Genomic DNA, 22370 nt, shown 5'->3' on the forward strand with positions numbered 1-22370 from the left:
AAGGGTTAACTGCTTTGTTCATGGAGGATAGAGGGAAATCAATAAAGTTTATGGTGCCCGGCCAAAAATATGAAGCAATTGCCTCTTGTATTGATTGGAGGCTCGGGTCATTTTTGCAGATATAGTGCCACCTTCTCCTTTAAAGCTTGTTTCCCTTCCTGTAATTTACCTCTTTTTCCTGCTACATCATCCCCTGAGAATGCAGTCTGTTTTTCCCCCTTACCTTTTTTCCAAACCCCTCATCTGTCCGTGTTCCTTACCTCTCCCCTCGTCACCCCTTTCCTGTCCTCTCTCAGGTTCCTCTCCCCTGTCACAATAGCGTGGCCTCTCCAGCCTCAGCCTGTCCAAGGGGAATTGACACATAGTGCACTCGGCCAAACGGGCTAACGTGAGCCTCGTGGAAGCTTATGATGTACAACAGGAACACGAACAAAAGAGACGGCATGCAGTGCTGGTGGGAGCCACCTCACACACATGCACGCTGCGCATTTCTCCATCCCGCTCGCAGCTGACACCAGAATTCTTCAACCTGCCACCGGTGATGGATTAGATGTGTTATCGAGGTGGAGACAGGCTCCATGTTTTCTCCCAGTGTGAGAAGAGAAGGGGAAATAGGCACACACACACACACCCACAGCCAGCTGAATGGGTTCCTACTCCAACTCAAGTAAAGGAATACAGTAGCAGTCTGCTACATTTCAAGCCAGGTTTCCGGGTTGGACACATGAGCCGTGTCGTCTTCAGGCTGTTGAATACAAGCGGCTGATTTCAATCAGTCTTGTGTGTGAGTTCACATCAAGTTCTAACAAGTCATTTTCTTATTTCAAAGCATTTTGCGTTAACATTTTACGATGGTAGCCATTAATTTGCCTGTTTTACCCATAGGCCACTGTAGAAAAACCTTGGCTAATAATACATGTCTCACCATATTAACCAGAAAAGGATGTGATCCTGCCCTGCGACAGACTGACGACCTGTCCAGGGTGTACCCTGCCCCTTGCCTGGAACGTTAGCTGGAGATGGGCACCAGCAACCCTCCTGACCCCAGTAAGGGACAAGGGTGCAATAAAATGGATGGATGGATGGATGGATGTGATCCATTCTTCTTAAAACAGAAATGAAACAATCATTTTTACCACTAAAGTTATAAAACAAGTTTAATATTCCTCTAAAATTGTGCTCTTTTGCATTTTTCACTTTTGTTTACACAAAAACATAAATAAAACTTAGTGTTGACTGTGCAGAACATTCTTCTTTGCTCATTAAGTAACATTATAAAAAAGATATTAGCTGGTTAATCTTTCTGATAAACTTATATTCTTCAAACTCTATTTCTAAAGATATGTGGCTTTCAGCCACTCATCACTTTAATTTCCCAACTAAAGAATGGAGTGCCCTTACTACTTATTACTGAAAATATTTCTAAACAGCTGAATTTGCCTTTCTTGTGAGTGACATTCTTTCTGCCAGATAATTGGGAGTGTAAAATAAAAAGTAGAGAAGGAAGCCAGACAGCACACAAAGTTAAGAAGTAAAGTGAACAGTTAATGACAATGGTAATTTTTTAGTGGTTTCATCAAGCAGAGAAACGCAGCAAATCAGAACATTTTAGGATTTCCTGGAACAGAATCTAAAACGGGAAAACTGCAATGTCTCTGTTTCATCAGCACTATTGCTGTTGGTAGCTGTATTGTTTGAACTTCCTGATAGCTAGACTTTTGTGATCTATATCTTTTTTAAATCACTGGTTATACCTTTATCATTGTGCTTTGGTCTGTTTTTGGCTTCTTGTGTATTTCTGATGGGGTTTTTTTCTTCTGTGACACATACCACTCATCCCTTCACACTCATTCATCTCGATGCCTGAAGGGCCTGGCTTGTGTTGTCATGCATGCTTATCCATTAGGATAGTCAGTGGGTCTGTCAGCACACCTCACACCCCTCTGCCACTATTCTTTCTCACCTTCATATATTCACTTGAGAGGCTTTTAAATAAACAAACACCTTATCTATGAACTTTAAAGGAAGAAATAAAGGTTTATATAAAGCTGGACCCCCTGCTGCATAGCTAGCTTTCATGTTCAGATAGATTGCTTGGTTTATATATATTTTTTAATTCCCATCATACAACTACTGTGACTTGTTATCTGCGTGTGTAAAAGTAGAATATTTTCAAGGTTTGGCGTATGTTACAGAATAGTGGAAAATGTCTTTGTCTTGTGACCAGAGTGCCTGTCTTGTCACAAAAGCCTTTGAAATCCCAAACGACTCCTGACAAGCTTGACTTGGTCTCAAAATCCTGTCAGTCTGACACTTAGCCCATTTGGTCCAAGCCACAGAGCAATCTCAGCATCAAATTCAAGCCATTTACCAGAGGCCAAGATGGGCTCCATCAGGTGGATTGGATTTGATTGTATAAGATTTACGGTAGCCTTTGTCAAATCTGTCTGACCTGTGCTTTTTGTTTTCAATTGGTTTGACCCTACTTGACAGAGCTCCCCCTTTCCTAAGCAGAGCCCCGTCTGTGGTGCCTCTGTGGGGGGGTCAGTGCTTCTTTGAGGCAGAGCGTGGAAGTGTGTAGTGGTGGTGTACTTTTGCAGAATTTAATCCAGTGTGTGGGATCAGGCAGATAAAAGCAGTGGCTGTCACTCCCGCTCTTGAGACTGCGGAACTGGATAAGCGCAGATGCAGAAGATAGCTGTCAGATTGGATATTTAGGAAGCTCAACTTTTAACTCTGAAAAGTGAACTTGTCTGAGTTTCATCCAGAAAACCACATTTTGCAGAAACTCAACTCTTAATTTGCTATTCCAATGCAACGTGTAGGTGGGGAACATACAATTAGTTTCATTTATTTTTTTGCCGATTTATTTTGACACAAGGTTTGTACCTCCCTTGTGTGGCTTGGTAAAGATTCCCATACATGGCTTACAGTCTTCTCTGCCAGCTGAAATACAGAGGCAAAATAATCTACACCCTCAGACTGATCTGTATTTGGCTTGGCAGCTACCTGTGCACAAGCATCTCCGGTTTCAGAGAACTAACATCCCTCAAGGCTAATGGTTAAAAATAGGATTTCGACAAATCTGAAACGAAAATTGCTCCCAGGTAATAGTTAGCAGCTGAGCTATTAAATGGAAAAAAAAAAAAAAAGTATTTAGTGCCGAACAAACACTATGTATGTATTGTGTGCTGCCTGGGTTTAAAATCCAGACGGGAAAGTTTAGAGAGACGTCATTTCGTTTTGATTTTCTTAAATGTTTTTTATCATAAACTAACTTTAATATGACAAATACAGCAACAAATTCATTTTGCAGTTTATTCAGAGAAAAAAAAACTATGTAAGCCTGTATTGCTCTACATGAAAATATGACTGATCCCTGCTGTTAAATCCTAAATTGTGATTAAATGTTTTTGTTTACTTGACACACCCACAACTGATTCAAGATATCGCTTAAACAAAAACGTCTGCTGGTGTGTATAGACTGAAAGATTTAAAAATGCAACACATCCTGCAACACAAGATGCAGAACCTTACACCACAACATTTCCAAAAGCAAAACTAATTTGTTTTTTGCAGCGGAACAATGATCTGAAGCGCTCTAGCAAATCCACTTCTGCACGTCACAAATAAACTAAAGAAAATGAAGGTTTCAGTGGCCTGGTTAATGACTAGGCTTAAATCCGAGATGCTGCGTTATGATATTATACAAGCAGTTTGTTTGATAAAAAGTTGAGAAATGGAACAAGATTCTCTCAGAGTGATGCAAGACACTTTATGAAAACCAACACAAATAACCATATTTGATGATGTTTACTTTTAGATGTTGGGGACAGTTGCATGTTTTTATTGTCCAGGTTTGTTTGGGAACTTTTTTTGTCTACGAAATGAAATCATCATTTTGAAAATTCTTTATTTAGTTTATCTTTGGCAGATACGGAAATGTGTTTGATCTGAAATACTTGAGCCTGAACAAGAAAGGGAAAAACTAGAGAAATTTGTTTTGGGGCAAATACTTTTTACACGACACTTTTACGTCTGGATGCCTTAACAGAGAGGAATTTGGAGAGTTTAGTTTTTGTGTAAAGGTTTGTGTTGTTGCTTTAGCTGCTCCTGAGGAGTTTTATGGTATGACACAACAAGCTGTCTTGCTGGGTGGGATGTGTCTTTTGAATGAATGACAGTTTTGGCCTTTACTTCTCCTTCCGTCTCTGAGCTGCAGCATCCATAATGCACTGCAAAAACACACATTTGCTGCACTTTTAGCCAGGATTTATTCAGCCCTTTTCACTCAAGCAAATTGCTTCTCATAGACTCTCACAGTTGGTGATCCACTGTCTGGCACTGTGTTCAAAACCACAGACCAAGGCAGAGCGGCGGAGAGAGGAAGAGGGAGAAGGGCAATCTGGATTGGAGTTTGGTCAATCTTCAAACGTTTTTCCAGGGTGCTTACATGGTCTGATCAAAAGCCCCCCTCTGGCATGGACCCTTGTAGCCACAAGGGGAGGCCTCTGATGCCTCTGCCATCATTTCCCTCCGGCATATCCCTCAACTCAAATTCCTAGCTCTCTTAGTTTTAGGAACCATAACATAAAACATACATGTAGTTGGAGTCTTAACAGAGAACAAATGATGCTGGTGATGTGCTTTTTGAAACCGATCGCTCTTTTATGTGAACTGTTGAATCGAGCCTCCGTTTGAGTTCTGCTCTTTGATGATGGCTTTTCTTGTGTTTTTATTCATACTGCAATTTATTTTTTCCGTCTTTCACTAACTGTGCTGTTGTTCAACCAATCAGATGTGATGACAGAGCAAGAATTACAAAATCATAATTTGTTTTGGTTTATTAAGGGGCAACCGAAACCAACCTTCTCCCATGTTGAAAATGTAATTGCCCTTTAAACCTAATAACTGGTTATGTCACCCATGGCAACAACCACTTCCATCAAGCATTTGCAGTAACTGGCAGTAACTTTTTACATTGATGTGGTGTTTTACTTCAGCTGTACTGGATTGTTTTCAGCATGGCCTGTTAAACGTTATGCAACAGCATCTCGAACTGTTGAAAATTAGATGTTGACTAGACACTCCAAAAGCTTCTTTTTTGTTTCTTTTTGAGCCATTTAAAGTTGAACTTGGTAGTGTGCTTAGGAACCTCCCTCCCCTTTTTAAATAGATTGTTTTGCATAGAAAATTACATATCTTTCTCTTTCTCTCAAGTTGGACCTTGTTCTGCCAGTTTTCTTTAAATATTACCTAGAGTAATACTAAAACAAGTGCCTCAGCAAAATACTTGCAAACATAATGGATGGCTGAAGCAGCTTTGCAATGTTTGAAGAAATTTCATATTTAGTGACTTCATGCATCAGCTCTAAAAATATGATTTTTTTTATGTAAGATTGGTTTTATGTATTGCACAGTAAGCCTCATACTGAATTTAATCATTGAGAATATTACCAATTATTGATCAGTCTGAAATTGTCTCACACTTTGCAGATTTTAAAGGTAACCAGAGAACTTTGGTCTAAGCATAATAATCTATACGAACACAAAGTGAAAACAGATGTCGAATGCCTGTTGATGCACAGGACAAGTGATTTCATGGGACCACTGGTGTTGCTTTGCAATTTCATAACCGAGTTTGAAATGCTCCCTTTTAAATTATGTTATAATACAGCAGTCCAAATAAAGCTAAAACAAAATCTGAAAACAGTGCTCCAGCTCCAGGATTTGCCTCCCACTCTTTGCCGCCTGAGGACACTTATTTCTGTTCTCCGTTATCTTCCACCATCACTGCTGTGTTTGGATTTATGTTTGTACATGAAGGATATCAAATCCCACATGCAGCGTGAATCTAAACACCAGTTGCCTACTGTGTGTTTGTGCAATTTGTTTAAATATCTATAATTCAACATGGTGTCATCTTCTCTTTTTTTGAAACCGTTAAATACAACCCATGGACTCCCTCGAGTAATGTAGACAGTTTTTCCAACACTCTCATCTATCTTCACCTTTTTTCCCCCCTTCCTTATGTCTCCCTCCCACCCTGCTGGAAGAGAGGAGCTGCCTAATAGCTGCAGAGTTGGAATGGGGGGACCGAGTCAGACCGGACTGAACCAAAGGGCAGCTCTCTGGGGCTGCAGGGTTTCTTTTTTTTAATAGAGGGCGAGTGTGATTGTCTGGGAAGTATTACCTGGTTGCAGCCTTCTCATCTCGTCTGACATGTAATTCAGGGTCAATCAGGGCAAACTTTGACCAGGTTCGTCTTCTAAAGCACGCTAAGCGTTAAAGTAAAGTTAGACTGAAGAAAATTTTATTTTTTTAGGTAGCTGTAAGGCTGGGCGATATGGCTTAAAAATAAAATCTGATTTTTTTCATACCAGATCCAATTTCCAATTATTTTTGCTTGCTTTTTTTCAAGGTGGCAGGTTATGAGACTTTTTATTTAATTATGAAAATATAGTCATAATATTAATAGAATAGTGACAAAATTTTACCAGAAAGACATTTTGAAATTATAAGAAAACAAAAAGTTTTTGTAATATTTGTAATATTGTTTTCCTATTTTTTCTTTTGTTGGAGTTATAAAATTACTACTTAATTCTCCATATATTACGACTGTATTTTGGTAAAAATAGTTATTATTTATCACATTATTTCGTCTATATTCTTATCCAAAAAAAAAAAAAAAACAGCCAAGCCTTACTCTTATACTTTGTTGTGGAGTTGATTAGATTTCCATATCCAAATAAATAAAAACTGTAAAACGTGCTTCAGAAACAATATGGCTGCCTGGGTGTGCCATCTTGACATCGCTCCCAACTATGGAAACCCAAGGAGTGCAAAATCCAGATTTTCCAAAAATTAAATCTTCAAACACCAAAGAATTTATTAATTGATTAAAATCAACTCATCCCCCAGCCATAGTCAGCAAAATGTGAATAAATCAACTGTTTTTACTTCTTCGCCAGGTGTTAGTTTTCTATTTAAGCAGATGCTATACCTGCAGAGGAGGGGATTTGTTGCTAAAACATTCCCACTGCACCAGATGTGCTTGTGGCCAAAATGTGAATTGAGAGACCTCCCGACAGTAGTGAGAGAATGTGTGATAGAGATCTGATTCAGACGAACTGCGGGCGGGGAGGTCGGGTTATCTCATGATCCCTTGCGGCGGCCTGCTTGGACACATATCACAGTGTGCAGCTCTGTTGTGGCCTGATGCTGACATGCTTTATGGACGAGCATATTTTCTGAGGTCTCCCTCCACGCTGCAGTGTCAGTAACCAGACGTAGACGGCCCCAGCCCCTGTGTCCGTCCTCCATCCTCCCCACATATGGGTTTCACATATGTTCTGTCAGTGACTCCCGGATCGGTCCCCCCCGGGTCAGACGCAGGTCAAACACGGAAGGGTTGACCAGTTTGAGTTCTTCCACTCAAGCGGTCAATCTCTAGGGCCGACGGTTAACCTGCCTCACTTTTCTCCCCCCTTACATGACTATCTAATGGCTTTGACACACATTCCCTGCCTCACAAACAAACAAGAGGATGTGTGTGTGTGCGTGTGTGTGTGTCTGCGCGCACATCAGCTCCCAAACCTCTTCACCCTCCCAGTTTGACAGACGTATGACCCTGACTTTCCCCCCTCTTGAGTTATTTTTTAGTGAGGCAGCCTGCTCTTTGGGGATGTCACTATCCGAATAGACAGATGAATGTTGGGGTGGAGAGAGGCAGACGGTAATGGACAGATGATAGAGACATCATCTTTGATGGTTGGGGGAGGGATCTGTGACATCTGACATCATAGAGACATCTCTCACGCCCCACATCAATAAACCTGCACCCTCCCCGTTAAAATGTGCTGTTGTGGCTACATATTTGGTCAACGTGATTTAATGTGAAGAAACACTACCCGGTATGCGACGTATTGCTCCATTTTTCCACCGTTTCTCCAGGAAGGTGGTCTTGGCTTGAAGTTCAAAGTCCTAGTGAGGGAATTCATCATTCATCAGAAGAAGGAGGAAAGGAAAACACAGCTAAGGTTTCACAATGGCTTAATTGTATCGGCAATTAATCCCTCAAAGTTTCTGTAACTAAAGGAACTGCAAATACTCCCAGAGGACTCCTTTGAACTCATAAATAAATAATCCTCCAAGCTGTCGCACATGTTTCGTACTTACAAATGAGTTTAACAAATATAAAGATTCATAAATTTTAGTTGGCATAAAACTAATCTTACCTGTTGTGACCTCAGACCTCAGCGTGTCTTATTTGGGTTTCATGTGTAGAAAACGATTAAAAGAAAAACACATTTCAAAAATGTTTTTTACAAATAAAAATCTAAAGTGATGGAAATTAATATTTGGTTCTGATGAATCCAGACTTTCTAGAACCACCGTTTGCAGTAGTTAGAGCTGTGCTTTGGGGCATTGCAAATGGATTACATTTTTGCTTCTCCAGTCATCAGAGCTGAATTCACCCAGTTGAACTAACAAATTCACACCAGTTCACGCTGCAAAACCTCGACTGCAAAATGTGCTCTTCCAACAGAGCCACACTTGCCAGAACACAGGGCAAATACGGTCTAATATTTGAGAAAATTATTTTCAATCTGCAAAAGACTTCACAGTCAGCAAACAGCCAATAAAAGTTGTGCATATTTGTAAAGTGGAAGAAAATTATTGGTAGTTTTCACCATTTTATATGAATAAAAATGTGTGGAATGCATTTGTATTCAGTCCTCTTGATCAGATTAGTAGAACTACTTTGGGATTTTTTCTTCATAAACTTCTAAACATGGCAGACTTGAAGTTTTGCTTATTGTTTTTTGTGAAACAGCTTAGTTGGACTGGATGAGAAGCATCTGTGACCATTTTTAAGTTTTCCTATGGATTCTCCTTTGGATTTATGTCTTGAGTTCGACTGGGCCTTTCATGCATAGAGCAGGACCAACCACCATCCCTCCCACCGCTGGAAAAACAACATCCCTCATATGGGTCATTTTTCTTTCAGTTCAAAGTTATGTTCTACATTGTGTTAATCTTAATACAGTACATCGATTTTATTTTTTTTATTTTCCTCAATGTTACCGTGACAAAATTTAAAGTAGTTGAATAGGTGTGAATAATCTTTCAAAGCACCATATTTCCAAACAGCCTTCATGCAGAATTTTTATCTAACAGGATCTCAGAGTCAGTAAATGATGAACAATGTTGACAAATGTTTTGTGACTCTCGTCTGTCATTCTTGTCAATCTCTGCTCGTCTGTTTTCATGTTTCTTGGTGTGACACGGATATAAATAGCTCCGCCTGACCTGTTTGTCTTCTCTTGTTTTATTTTTCTTCTTCTTAGATTCGAGTCGATGGTCCTCCTCATGGTGGCGTCCAGTATGAGACGATCTCGGTCATAAAGGACGGCAGCCCCATCCTCAGAGACATGGCCTTCTCTCTGGACCGCAACTTCCTCTACGTCATGTCTGATAGACAGGTAGGCGTGAGGTTTTTTTTATGCCTTTTTAAACCTCGTGCTCCCTAATTATACAAGCTATCCTAACAGGAGGACGGATGGCTTTTAATGCGTTTTGTGTGTGCGTATGCAGATGCTTAAATGTCAGGGAGAGTCTGTGTGGCTCCAGTAGGACCCAGGATGGCTCACCTCTGTACATTACCAAATCCACCAGCTCCTGTTGGCTATAAATAACCTGTGTGGCACAGCAGGAGGTTGGGGGGCGGGGGTGGCATTCTGACAGCTTTTGATAATGAAGAAGGAGAATGAGGGCAGAGACAAAGAAAGAAATAGAGACACAAAAAGGGTTAGGTAAGAATGAGAATAAGGGAGATGAAGGACTCCTTTCTCTGGCTGGCTCTGGTGAGAGAAAGAGTAATGAGAAAAAGACAGACAGCTGGGGGAGTGCATGACTTAGAGTAAAGGGAGGAACAGAGAGTGCAAGGTCATCTTTTCTTGTTCCTGATGAAGTGACACTGCATCGAAGGGCGAGAAAGGAAGCGACTGATAGCCATCAGTACAGCCGACGCGACACGCGCCACAGGTGGAGAGGAAGGGGCCAGACGCTGGTGGGAGGGGAGGACGCAAGGACGGCGCGGAGGTCGGGCGATAAAAGCGGAAAAGGAGATAGTTGCAGAGAAAAGACATGACAAGAGGAGGAGAAGTGAGAAGGCCGCAGAGAACAGAAGCAGCTGCAGGGGACTCGGTGGCGCCGCCGCCCCGGAGACGGGCGACGTGCGAGGCCGACGGTGTCAACTGATGAATTACCATCCTCTCTCCTCATCTGCTCTTTGAACACAGTCAACAACTGGCTGGCCACCGCGCACAGGTGTGAACTAATACAAAGCAGGTGTCTTTATTTCCTCTACTTTTTGTCTTCAGTTTGACAAAGAGGTTTGGTGGCAAGTTTAAAAATATTATTTTCATTTGGAAAAGTGAGAAGCAGATCCATTCATTACACATAGTGAGATATGTTTGATTTGTTTATTTTTGTTCATCTTGATCATTGTGGTCTGCAGTTAATGGAACTCCAAAATTCAGTTTCTTAGAATATACAGTAGGACATAGATTTGTAAATCCTCTTAAGGAATGTGGGCTATTCAGTACTTGAATGAAGTTGCTTTTTTCATGAATTTCACCGTTGAGAAAATCAGCCTGTGACACCACTGAGGTATAAAACCAAAAAGCCCAGGTTGCTTTGGATCCAGCCTTCAACTCATCAGGTTTGTTTGTGCCTCTTATCCTCCATCTGAAAATACTCCACAAATTCTCTATGGTGTTTAGGTCAGCTAGTTTGGTGGCCAATCAAGCACAGTGATGCTACGGTCATTAAATCAGATTCTCCTGGCAGAAAGTACAGGTGTGAAGTCCTGCTGGAAAAATAAATGAGCATCTTTATGAAGCTTGTCAGCAGCATAAAGTGCTCTAAAGTTTCTTGAACGTGATTAAAAGACAACAGAACAATGGAAGCAGACGGCATAGCTTAGCCCCGCTTAGGATCAATGGACAGCTTGGAATGCAACAGTTGTAACCAATGTTCTAGATACATGTGTGCAGGGATTGTTGAAGCAGTGAAATTCACATTTATTTACTTATTTATTCCCCAAAATAAAATGGGCTTTGCTTCACAATTCTAATACCACAATCTTTCCTTCCACTCAACTTTCCATAAGTTGCATTCTTAGACACAGCTGCCAGCCAGCTCTTGAGCAGCAACATTTTACAGCTGAGCCACATTCTGGAAGATGTCAGTGGCTGTTGGATAGGTGTAAGATCTACAGTCTTTGTAAGGTCTGTATTTTGTAACCATAAAATAATATTTGTGTATTAAAAGTAATAACATAATAACCTAATAATTTTAAGTCTAAAAATGTAGTCATCTTTTGTTGTAATTGTCCTAAGAAACTGAATTTTGAGTTTCATTGACTAAAAGGTCATAAACATTACAATTATAATAAAAAATGCATGACATGTGTCACTCTGCTTTAATTGAATCAATATTGTATATTTTATTATGTTTATTGAGGCACATTTTATGCAGTTTGCTTCCTTTTACTCAGTAATTTATAAGTTGTTCTGTATTTTTTACTTATAAACAATAAAACAGTCACATAAACATATAATTTGACCCAGCAGGAATTTGGTATTTGAATCAAAAATCCCTTCAATTATTCTGGGAAAAATTAATATTTAAAGTCTCTGGTCTCTCATTTCATCAGAATTTATGCAACAAAATATTTAATTTGACAACTTGAATTTAATTACATCTTTTCCGATCACTAAGAGTCGGTTTCAATAAATAAATACCAGGCACAGTCAGAATATAGAAAACACAGAATTGGACAGATTGCACAAGTTGAGAAGAGTTTGTATGGAGTCTGAAATGACTTTCCCATGTTTACTAAATCCTTTATTCCCACTTATTTCACAGATGAAACACGCTTTTGATGTTGAGCTCATAACTGCTAGTCATCTGAATGAGAATTTATGTCTGTGGATGTTATTAGTATTCAGCTTGTAGACTCTTCTGTCTCTCTCTGCAGGGGTTAGGGAGGATCGAAGCAGACACGCACACACGCACACACACACACACACGTTCAGCTGCTTTGGAGATGTTGCCTTGAATGTTTAACGATACAGTTCGATAGTCACACCTGACAGATTGGCTGAATTGGGATTCAGTTCTGCTTTTTCTGTTTTACTACGGGATTCTTTGACTCTGCAGCAACAGTTTTTTTCAGATTTGATACTGTTCTCTCTTTGCTTGACCTGAACAACTGACATCTAAGGACATGCATTAAAGATCTGCGATGCTATCCGCCGTACATTACACAGCAGATACCTTAAACAAGCCCTGCTGCACTCAGTGGGAGGCATCTATTTGACCTTTATCTCAACATGGGCTTAAATGTCACCCCCAATCACACATCCAGAGTTATCACGGGATATATCTTGTCTAAGGTCCGTTTGTTCCCGTGAGTCTGACTGATGCAGGCTGAGGCCAAGCACATGGCGTTGGGAGACGGCAGAGAACAAAGGAGGGATGATATCAAACAGGAACCGAGGCAGATTTGGCTCCAGTTGCGTTTCCGACTTGGAATAACAAAGAAGCCCTCTGTGTTTGGCACAGTGGGAAAGGGAGCGAACAGAAGAGAGGGGGACATGAGGCTGGAGGAGAGAAACGGAAATCGAGGAAGTGAGCGTAATATTTGCGTAGCAAGGCCACTCTGGTGAACCTGGGCTCGTTCTCGCTTCTGCCCTCACACCTGCCAGGTTCACAATCTTTGTGATTTTAAATATACAAACAAGCAGTCAAAGCACAAACGCAAAATACTTTATTTGCATATTGGTGCTGCAGCCGAGAGTTCACCAGCTCCACCACACGCATGGAAGAAAAATTGGCCTTTTTAGGCTACATATACATTCAAGCATCTGTCCTCCATTCAGTATTCAAAAGGTTTTTACCTGATGCTTTTGGTGTAATTCCTCAAAAATGTGTTTGTATTGCTCATTAACTTAGCACATGCAGATTAGACTCAACAGGCATCCTTCTTTTATCTGGTTCTCATTTGTTACTTCCTTATATTCAAATAATGGATGCTATTCTTCCTGTTTTGTACTCACCCCATCCTGCTGTCATGTTAAACGATGCTTTGCTTAGTAGATGTAACGACAATGCCAGCAGTAATATTAATGACAGCCTGAGAATGGCGCAATGTGAGGGCAGCGCAGTGGAACTGATGAATCGGACTTGTTTCCTCTTCTCCATCAGCAGCATCCGTGTTGTGTATGTGGGGCTTGTCCTGCTGTAAGGTGCTGGATCATCACTCACAGTTTCGACACGTCCAAGTAAAGAGGATTTTCTTCCCAAAATGTTATGCTGAGGACTACAGGTGCATATTTTCTGTGACACCGCAGTGGAAATGTTGTGACTACCTCAACTTTTTTACATGCAGCAAACTATTTCAATTATTTTATTGGAATTTTATACCAAAGTCGTGCATAATTGTGAAAGCGAAATGTGACATGGTTTTCAAGCATATACTCTAATAGAAATGTGAGAAGTGTGGCCTTTCACACGTTTGATCTGTCACCTACTTGGCTTGTGACAAATTTCAGAGGGAAAGGAAACAATCTTGCTTTGTAGAGGCAAGGTTTTTCTTTTATCTTTTGTGAAGCGACTTGTTTGGTTTGCTTCTTGATTTTCATGACGTTTCTTCTACTCTAACAAACCAAATGTGATCTACTTGATCAAAAAACAGGTAACATAGAAGTCTGTGGTTGTGCTGGGAGGAAATTTTGTATTTAACAGGATTTAAACTCTAGTTGTGCTCTCTTTTTGACACATTTATTTTTTTAAATAAATAAGTGGCTGAGCAGGAGATTTTCCCTTTAAACAGCCAAGACAGAGAAATACATTTTGACAAATATTGTCTTTGTTTTTATTGGTAGGTGTCCATGACTTCCTGATCTTGATTCTGAAAGACTATTTTTGTTGACATGTTGCTTCAAATTGTTTATTTCAAATTAGCTACCAAATGGTTTTATTTGGAATTTCCTAAAGGGAGGACTGAAAACATTTTTGTTTTGTCAGCTTCACTGCTTATATAGAGTCCTGTAAATGGTCTGTTGGTCACCTTGCAGTGAAAAGGAGACATTTCTTTTCAAAATCTATTGTATCGCTTGTATGCAGGTTTTGTAAAAAGTCAACAGGATCCCAATTTTCTATGCACATTCTTGTCACTTTTCTGATAAACTTGATGGACTTCTACACATGACAAGAGGTAGATGTAGTAGGATTACGTTGGCTACTGCTACTACATCCAAGAATATATCCCCACAGTTTTGGTACTTGACTTGGTTGCAACGCCACTGGCAAACCCAGTGATGAACACAAAAGGTCATAGCTGTTGCGGTGGATTCAGCTGAGCTGCCTCCTGGACACATCCTCCAATCCTTGCTTTCTTTTCCTCCAAGTCATATGAAATGCCCTCTGAAATGTCTTACATTCCCAAATCCACCTCACAACATTTAATATTGCATCAAAAGCTGTTGTTTTCAAGCCGAATACCACATCATCCACTGGTGGAGCAAAGCACATGGCTGTGTAGTTCACATGATCTGCAAGTATTTGATTGTAAAGCACAGGGGGATTGTTTTTTTTTTTTATCTGCTGGTAGGATGAATATGAAGCCAGATATGCTGTGCTGACTGTGATACAGTATGCTGTAGCAATAACAATTCCAGCTGGCGGTCTAATCAAACAGGTGGACAAAGCGTTCATGTTTGAATGGCAGCTGCAGCAGAGCTTATTTATTGTTGCTTTTGCCAGCTGATGCAAATGTAGAGCATTAGATCTATGTTAGGGTTTGGAGTGGTCTTGCCTTTTACCCACCCCCACCTCTTTTACTGTTTCATGTTTTTCTCTTTTCTGTGCCCAAAAACACAAACAACCTCAGCTGCTTTATTAAAACTGGATCTGAATTAGCATTTTTTTTTGTGCTCTTGTGAAGGTTTTTGGAGGATTAGGTCAACCGAGGGCCATGAAACACAGTGGAGTTCAGTTAAGGTCTTGAACAGCGTACATTGATTATTATTATTCTTCTTATACTCATTCTGTAACAAGTCTCTTATCTGTCTTGCATTGATTTGGCCCTGATAGTAAGGGTGGGCACACATCATGTTGAGAATTAGCAGCAGCATTATTTCAGTTGTGGTCAGAAGCCAGTACACAAAGACCAGGCTGTAATGCATTATTCATGGGAAACAATCAAGATTTAACATGTGAAAGGGCTTTGAAGTGGAACCTGTGGTATAGTCCTGCCACTGACGGCTCAGAACCGCGGTTACAAAAGATTTTTTAACAGGAAAACTCTCACATACACAGTGTATTAATTTCTTTAAATGTAGCAAAGGGATTCAAGTGTTGACTTTGTAGTGGCCTTGAATGGCTTTGTTAATTTTTATAGGTTTAGCGCACAAGCGTACATAATAGACCTCTGCAGATTTAATGGAGTTCCCAGTGAAATAGAAGCACTCTAATTGCTGGCTCTTTATAAGGATGAGTGTGAAATTCCTGACCAATGGAGGGATACTGAGCCAGCCAAGAAAACCGGCTCGTTTTTCATGGCTAGACCCATGCAGCGTTCGCCCATGTGCTGCTGTCACTCTTCACTACACCCTTGGCTCTTTAGAAAACATTAAATCCTGTCAGCTTCCAGTGTTTGTGTCCCATCCTGCCTTCATCTGTTACTTTCATGTAAAAAAACGGCAACATTACAGAAAAGAAAACCTCATATTTTCAGCTCCACCAATTTATTCCAGTTGCTCAACTGTGAAATTTAAATTCTGTGCATGAGTTGTTTGTTTTTTTCCAAGCCCTTAAGTCTTTCTATGATGTGTTCTTGGAACCTGTTTTTCCCAAAGAGTCCCCTCCTTGGAATTTTTCAGTTTCTCCTTTTTGCATCCAGACTGAGACAAATTAAGTTGCTATTAATGTGACAAAAGAAAATAGAATTTATCTGTCAAAAACCATCAATGACGACATTATCACAATAGTAGGAATACCTTTGTGGTGTTTTAAGTTGAAACTATTAGATCATGTTATACATTTTTGTTTAAATTTCTGTGCAAGGGTAGTTACGCTGTAAGATTGTGCCACTTCAACAAATAATGCCATAATTTTGGAAAGTAAAGTCAATAAAGAAAAACAAACTATAAAAATACTTTAAGGAAGTGTTTACAGATGTTTCAAATCAAAAGATCAAATTAGAATATTCAGTTAATGTATTCCTGTTAAAGATTTAGGGAAATTTTTTCCCCCCTGTTAAAAATATAGGCGTTTTCACTTTGACTAAAAAAATATTATTCCTAAAAGTGACCAAGGCTGATGTGAAATGTTTTTTATACAGTGAAACTTTTATATCTAGAGCCCCCATCTGGTGTGTCGTGACCCAGAGTGTAGTCCAATACTTTGGCTTCCACCACTGTTTATGTGAACAAAGTGGTCCAAGCAAATGTTTTCTGTCATGCTCTGGAAAGCTGTGAAGCCATATGGCAACACATGGACCACACATCTGTGTCCGTTCCCCAGTCACACGGCGACTCGACGTGGAAGTACAACATCTTTGGGACAGCTTGCCATCAGTCAAGCAGACGACATCGATCTTGATAGATTGCCGTTTGAGTTCTACCTGAGATGCAAGCACAACAGCAGGGTCAGTTTAGAGGCTGTTTATAGGGGGAGGCCAGCAAATCATTCGCATGACTGCTTCCTCACTGGTTGCTTTTCAGATGAGAAACAAATCTGAAGCTGAAACATGAAACTTCACGCTCAGATTCTTTGCTGATTCTCAGCCAGCCTCGCTGTTGCTATTCACGAGTGGTCACGTTAGGGTAAATCCCCTGTCAGTACACACGGTCAGGCTTATTGATGAAGCCGTTCAGCTTCTCATTATAAAAAACAACTTGCATTGCCCATCTGCCGCTTGTTAGATTTCATTAATCTGAAGCTCTGATTGATAAATTATTTTTGTCAAAACCCTAAAACACTTTCTGAAATGGAACATACACTCATATTGTTGATGATTTTTTACAAAATTTACTGTCTGCACCTAAAACAAGGATACACACTTACAGATGTTTCTGGTCTAAGACCAGTACTGAGCAAAAATGTTAATAATATAAAGGTATAAAATATTAAGAGGTTGTTTTCTTAATCTCTAATCTCCATATGTGGATTTTTCCAACCTAAATCAATCAATCAGATTGTATCTGTATAGCACATTTCAGCAGCAAGGCATTTCAAGGTGCTTTACAAAATTAAAGAAAAAAAAATTACAATAAAAACAGTATGTGACATTAATAAATAGATGAAAAGTAAAGATAAAAACATTAAAAACATCGAAGACATCTAAAGAGACCAATACAATGTTTGCATGTTTATTGGAACATGTGCTCCATGCCTTTTTTTTTTTTTTTTGCATATGTCACTTATTTGTGCTGTGTCTGAGAGAGAGGTCAGAGGTTATGGATAGTTCAAGGTTTAACCAAGTCTTTTCAAACAGACATAAGGTGTTACTATGCAGCTCTGGTTAAATACCCCTGAAACGAGCTACGCTTCACTGCTCTCCTGTTGCTTTCTTATGCTCACTAATAAGTGTCCCTTCACCATTTTAGCTATGTTCTATTGATGTTTTACATGTCTGAATGTTGAGCTCCATGTGCACCCTTCTTTGCAAGCCCACCTCACAAAAGCACCTCATTTGCATGAATCCCTGAACTGGCATTGTTAATTGACTTAAGCTAGGATTAGTGTTAATCAGGTTTTTTTGCCCTGAAACTATTGACCAACCCTAACCTCATTATTTGATAGCAGCACACGTCCTGTCAGCCCCCATCAAGCTGTTAATTAAAAGAAGCCTGTGCACACCAGTGTCCCAGCCTGACCCTCTTTGTACATCCCATTTGTCCCTCCTTTCTTCCTTCTCACATCCTACCAACATGGCTCTTGCTATATCAGTGGAGGTCAGTACAAAGTATTCCATAGTGCTCACATTAGCCTCAGAGGCTAGATCATCATGTCATGTTAGCAGAGCTTCTGGATGTAATTTGAGTCATCTGTAGCTTGACCTAATCTATGGGACAAACTCACTGCAAATAAATTAATTTCAAGCTCAGCGTTGCAGGTTTATATTTCACTTTGTGACACTCAGTGATAAGCTTAAACTCACCGACTGTGCAGTTAACTTTCACAGTCCTTGTGGCATAATAGAACATAAAAGAGATACTAGATTCTGGGAAAGTCTGATTCCCTTCCTGCCTGAGAGATCTGGCAACTGGTAGCTTTACTGTTGCTCATACAAAAACAGTTATGCCTCAGTATTTAAAAATTTAATCAAAAAGTTTAATTCATTTTATATAGATTAATCACACACAGGATTTCATACAAAACAAAATCAATCTATTGAAAAATATGTACAGTATTAATACTTGGTTATGACTTCATCAATGCTGTGGGTCATGGAGGTTATTGTTGATGTGGCAAGAAGACCCAGATTGAAGGGCTTCAACTTTCTTTTGCGTTTTTTTTTTGTTTGAAATGGCTTTGCTCTTCGTCTTGACAATACTTTAGAGATTGTCAGTGACGTTCAGAATATGTCAGTTTACTGGTCTATATCAAGCACAGAGATGCCATTTTCATTAAAGGAGTTACTGATGTTTCTGGCAGTGTGAGCAGATGTTGAGTCATGTTGGGATTTGAAATTAACAAATGTCAAAACATTCCTGGTAGGTGACTGCTCTAACTTTCAACTTTTACCAAAACCTGCAGATTTACATGGCTCCTCAAATCATCACTGCCTGTGTCAACTTCACTCTGGACTTCAAGAAACATACATTTTCCTGCCTTTCCACTGTTCCTCCTGACTCTGAGACCTTGATTTCTAATGAAAAAAGTTAAATCCGCTTTCATCTAATATCAGGACTTTGGACCGTTGAGTCCTACGAATCTCCCTCACAACCATGTTTGGGATTTGCTTCACAATTGTCTGAATGCAACAGTGTATACGTTCCTTTCTAGCCAACTTTTCATAATTAGCTATTTAATTTATTAGCTATTTTCTAAGCAAACGTGTGGAAGTTGATGACTTTCTGTCCTGGTGTTACTGCTGTGTAACAAGCTGCTATCAGGACTATTTTTACAAGTCTTCTATTATGTTCCAATTGTCCGTGCGTTGTTGTTTTTTTAAGATGTTAGTCATCATCATCAGAATGAACCTCAAATACACAATGTGTCCCTCTGAGTGTATTCAATCATTGTATTAAACTGATAAAATAAATTATCTTTAACAATGTTTGAAAACTGAAAATGTGGGGTCCGGGGGGGAAATCAATAATAATTGAATGTCATCGTCTCAGATTTCACTTGTAACTGGACGCTGGTGGTTCTGCGTTGGACTGAGGTTTGAAATGGCTTTGTCGATATTCAGTGCAGGATTTTGTGCATGTATACTTTGTAAATGCGAGCCAAAAGGAATGGTCCAGGAGGCATCCTACCAGAATAATCAGCTCTATAATTAAGTGCTGAGACTACGTCAGCTGCCTTCATACAGTCCCCCGTCCCCACCTCCCCACTGCACCTCATTCTGTCTCTTTTCACTCTCACTGTCTGCCCAGGATTTGTCTGCTTCCTCCCAGCGCCTATGCCGAATGCTCATGACATTTACTGTGAGACTAATGGCAGTGCTTCAGTCCTCCTAATTGTTAGCTTTAATTGCAATAATTATTTACAAGCCTAATTAAAGCCTAGAGAGTGTCAGGGAGAAACACGAGTGCCAGTTGAAGGAACCGCGACAGGGCTTGTCAGGAGCCAGGCAAAGAGTAAAGCAGCAGCAATGTTTGGTCGATAATTGGGGAGGCTGTGTCTGAAAGTCTCTCTTGCTCTCCCACTCTTGCTTTCATTGTCCCACTTCATGTATATTAGTTCCTTTCTCTCCAAGTGTTGACAGTGGAGTCCAGTGAGTGTGTGAAGTGTGTTGTAGACCGTTTTTAGGTTCAGTGAAAACAGTTGGGTTGTAGCGGTCTCACTCATCAGCTCTGGTCCAGGTGTTCAGAGAAAAGGTCCCACACTGCTGGTCTTCTTTCTTGTTTGAGATGCACTGACAGCTTATTTTATGACGCCACCAGCTGCCCTCTGAATGGCTGAAAGTGTGTGTGTGTGTGTGTGTGTGTGTGTGTGTGTGTGTGTGTGTGTGTGTGTGTGTGTGTGTGTGTGCATGTGTGTGTGTGTGCCACATGTGAATGAGTTTGTCACTGGTTGCCTTTTAACCAGACCTTGAGTTCATATGCTGTCTTTGGCAGAGACTCAGGTGACCTTTTGTGCCTAGCTGTTTGCAACAGTGTGCGTGAGTGTGTGTTTTACTGACTGATAGTGGTCATGCTGCCAGGGCTGCAATATGCTTTTCGTCTGTCCTTCGCGAGGCCAGGTTTACAGGACACAGCAGGAAGACTTCTGCTTTTGATGGGGCACCCAGGGCAGCTCAGTCCTTCCCTCCCTCCGTGTGTTGGAGTTGTGCAGCACACTCCCCAGTTTTCCCCACCCTTCCCCACCCTTCTCCACCCCTTTCTCCTGTCTTCTTTTCCTTTCTTCTCTGCTGTCAGAGCAGCGTCCGATGGGAGAACTCAATTGCACAATGCCGTTCTTCGATTCCCTGCGGCTCAATTTGACAAAACTGTCAGCCTCCACCTTAGTGATGGATTATTGCATCGCCTAGTTTGTGCAAGTGTGGATTTAATATGTGTACGTGTTTGTCTATGGGAGTGTATTTGATATTAAATTATGCCAGGTAGCCTTTTAAAACTTTTGGTGCCCAGAAGAAATAACAGTACGCTTTAAAATCCAAAAAATCTCATTGAAGATTAAATTTAATAATGTGTGTATCTTAGATTTTATGTATTTCTTTGGTGTACTATCACTTCATAATATATGTGTTACTATAAATGATTATCTTTATATGCCTGTAGGCATTCCTATAGTGATTTTCTGCTTAGATAGTTGCTATATATTTGTGTTTATGTGTGATCTTAGTGAGATGAAGATCACCTGTAGGCATAAAGAATATAATAAAGTAAAATTAGAAATCAACCAAAATGCTACATGCATTTGAGATATTTAATAGTTTTCAAAAAGCCTTTATGTTCACCTGGATGTAAAGGGAAAAAAAATTCTCCCCTTAAAATAAACTCACTCTAGAAAGCATTTTGAAACTGCAGTTTGCATGTGGATTGATTTTGACAAAAAATATAATTTTTACTCTAGGGCCTAAGTCAGTTCTATACGCCCTAGTTTTATTGTTTGTAAGTCACTGTTTATTTTATTTTATTTTTTGTATAATTGACATCTTGTATGTTTAGCAGTATTTCCTTTATTTTCTCAGATGTAAAATAAATAACACTTTAAATCAATATTTGAGTAAAAACATTAGTAAAGCAACAGGGTAGCCAAAACCAGAAATGAAGAGTATTTTTCTTTCTTCTTTGAAATATAACCACGTTGATGACCTTTAGTTCTGATATTTGGCACCATAAGGATAACAGAGCTTCCAGATATAGCAACACAGCAAAGGGCTCAAGCATGTCGAGTGAGGGGTCTGAAACCTGCAGTTTATCACTCAAGGCAATTAAAACTAAAGTTCTGGAACCACAAGCACCATGTACCTCGGAGGCAAAATGTTTATTAAATTCCCACTTTCCAAAAGCAACTGGGGAGCAGTTAATTTGGCTGCACAGAGGCAGCTGTCTGAAAATTGTGCGATGAGAGAGAGAAAAAGACAGAGGGTGGAGAGAGAGACGAAGAGAGTGAGACACAAAGGCAGTTTGGGCTCATTATGTTGATTTTTTTTTCTCCTTCTACTGCCAAACAAAGACACCCAGGCACTTTCAGACACACCAACCAAGATCACTCGCAGTTTGCTTTCTTCCTCTAACTCCACAGAATTTATTTAGAGCCAAATCTAATAATATTTTCTTCGATGTAAAAGTTTTCCATCAATCTTTGCGTTTCTGATTCTCAACCAAAGGCTCAAATTGGAATCAATCATGGACGTTATTAAAAGGTCTGATGAGGTCTTAGAAGAGCCTCACCAGCACCTCAGAATCCCATTAATATCTCAGTGCCGAAGCCCCGCTGAGCTGGAGTTTGCATATTGCCCAAGTAGCGTGCGCAGAACACATAAATCATAAACAATCATAGACGCACACACACGCATAGTTTTAGATTAGATGATGTGTTCCTCACCACCTGAACCTAGTTATCAATACCTCCTTCCCTATCCGTCTCGCCGTCTTGCTCCTCACAGACTAATATTC

The 22370-nt window shown here is 40.0% G+C and overlaps 1 protein-coding gene across 7 annotated transcripts in view; it reads left to right on the forward strand.

Moving 5' to 3' along the window:
• The window catches only part of plxna2 (plexin A2), a 217896-nt gene that overhangs the window by 82115 nt on the left and 113411 nt on the right, over window positions 1–22370 (forward strand). For all 7 annotated transcript variants that reach the window (XM_081609239.1, XM_081609235.1, XM_081609236.1 and 4 more), the window contains one exon: window positions 9351–9485. In XM_081609239.1, the coding sequence (XP_081465365.1) occupies window positions 9351–9485 (135 nt within the window). The remainder of the gene's footprint in view (window positions 1–9350; window positions 9486–22370) is intronic.

Source organism: Poecilia reticulata, chromosome 7, assembly GCF_904066995.2.
Source record: "Poecilia reticulata chromosome 7, P_reticulata-male-v2, whole genome shotgun sequence".
Lineage (NCBI taxonomy): Eukaryota > Metazoa > Chordata > Actinopteri > Cyprinodontiformes > Poeciliidae > Poecilia > Poecilia reticulata.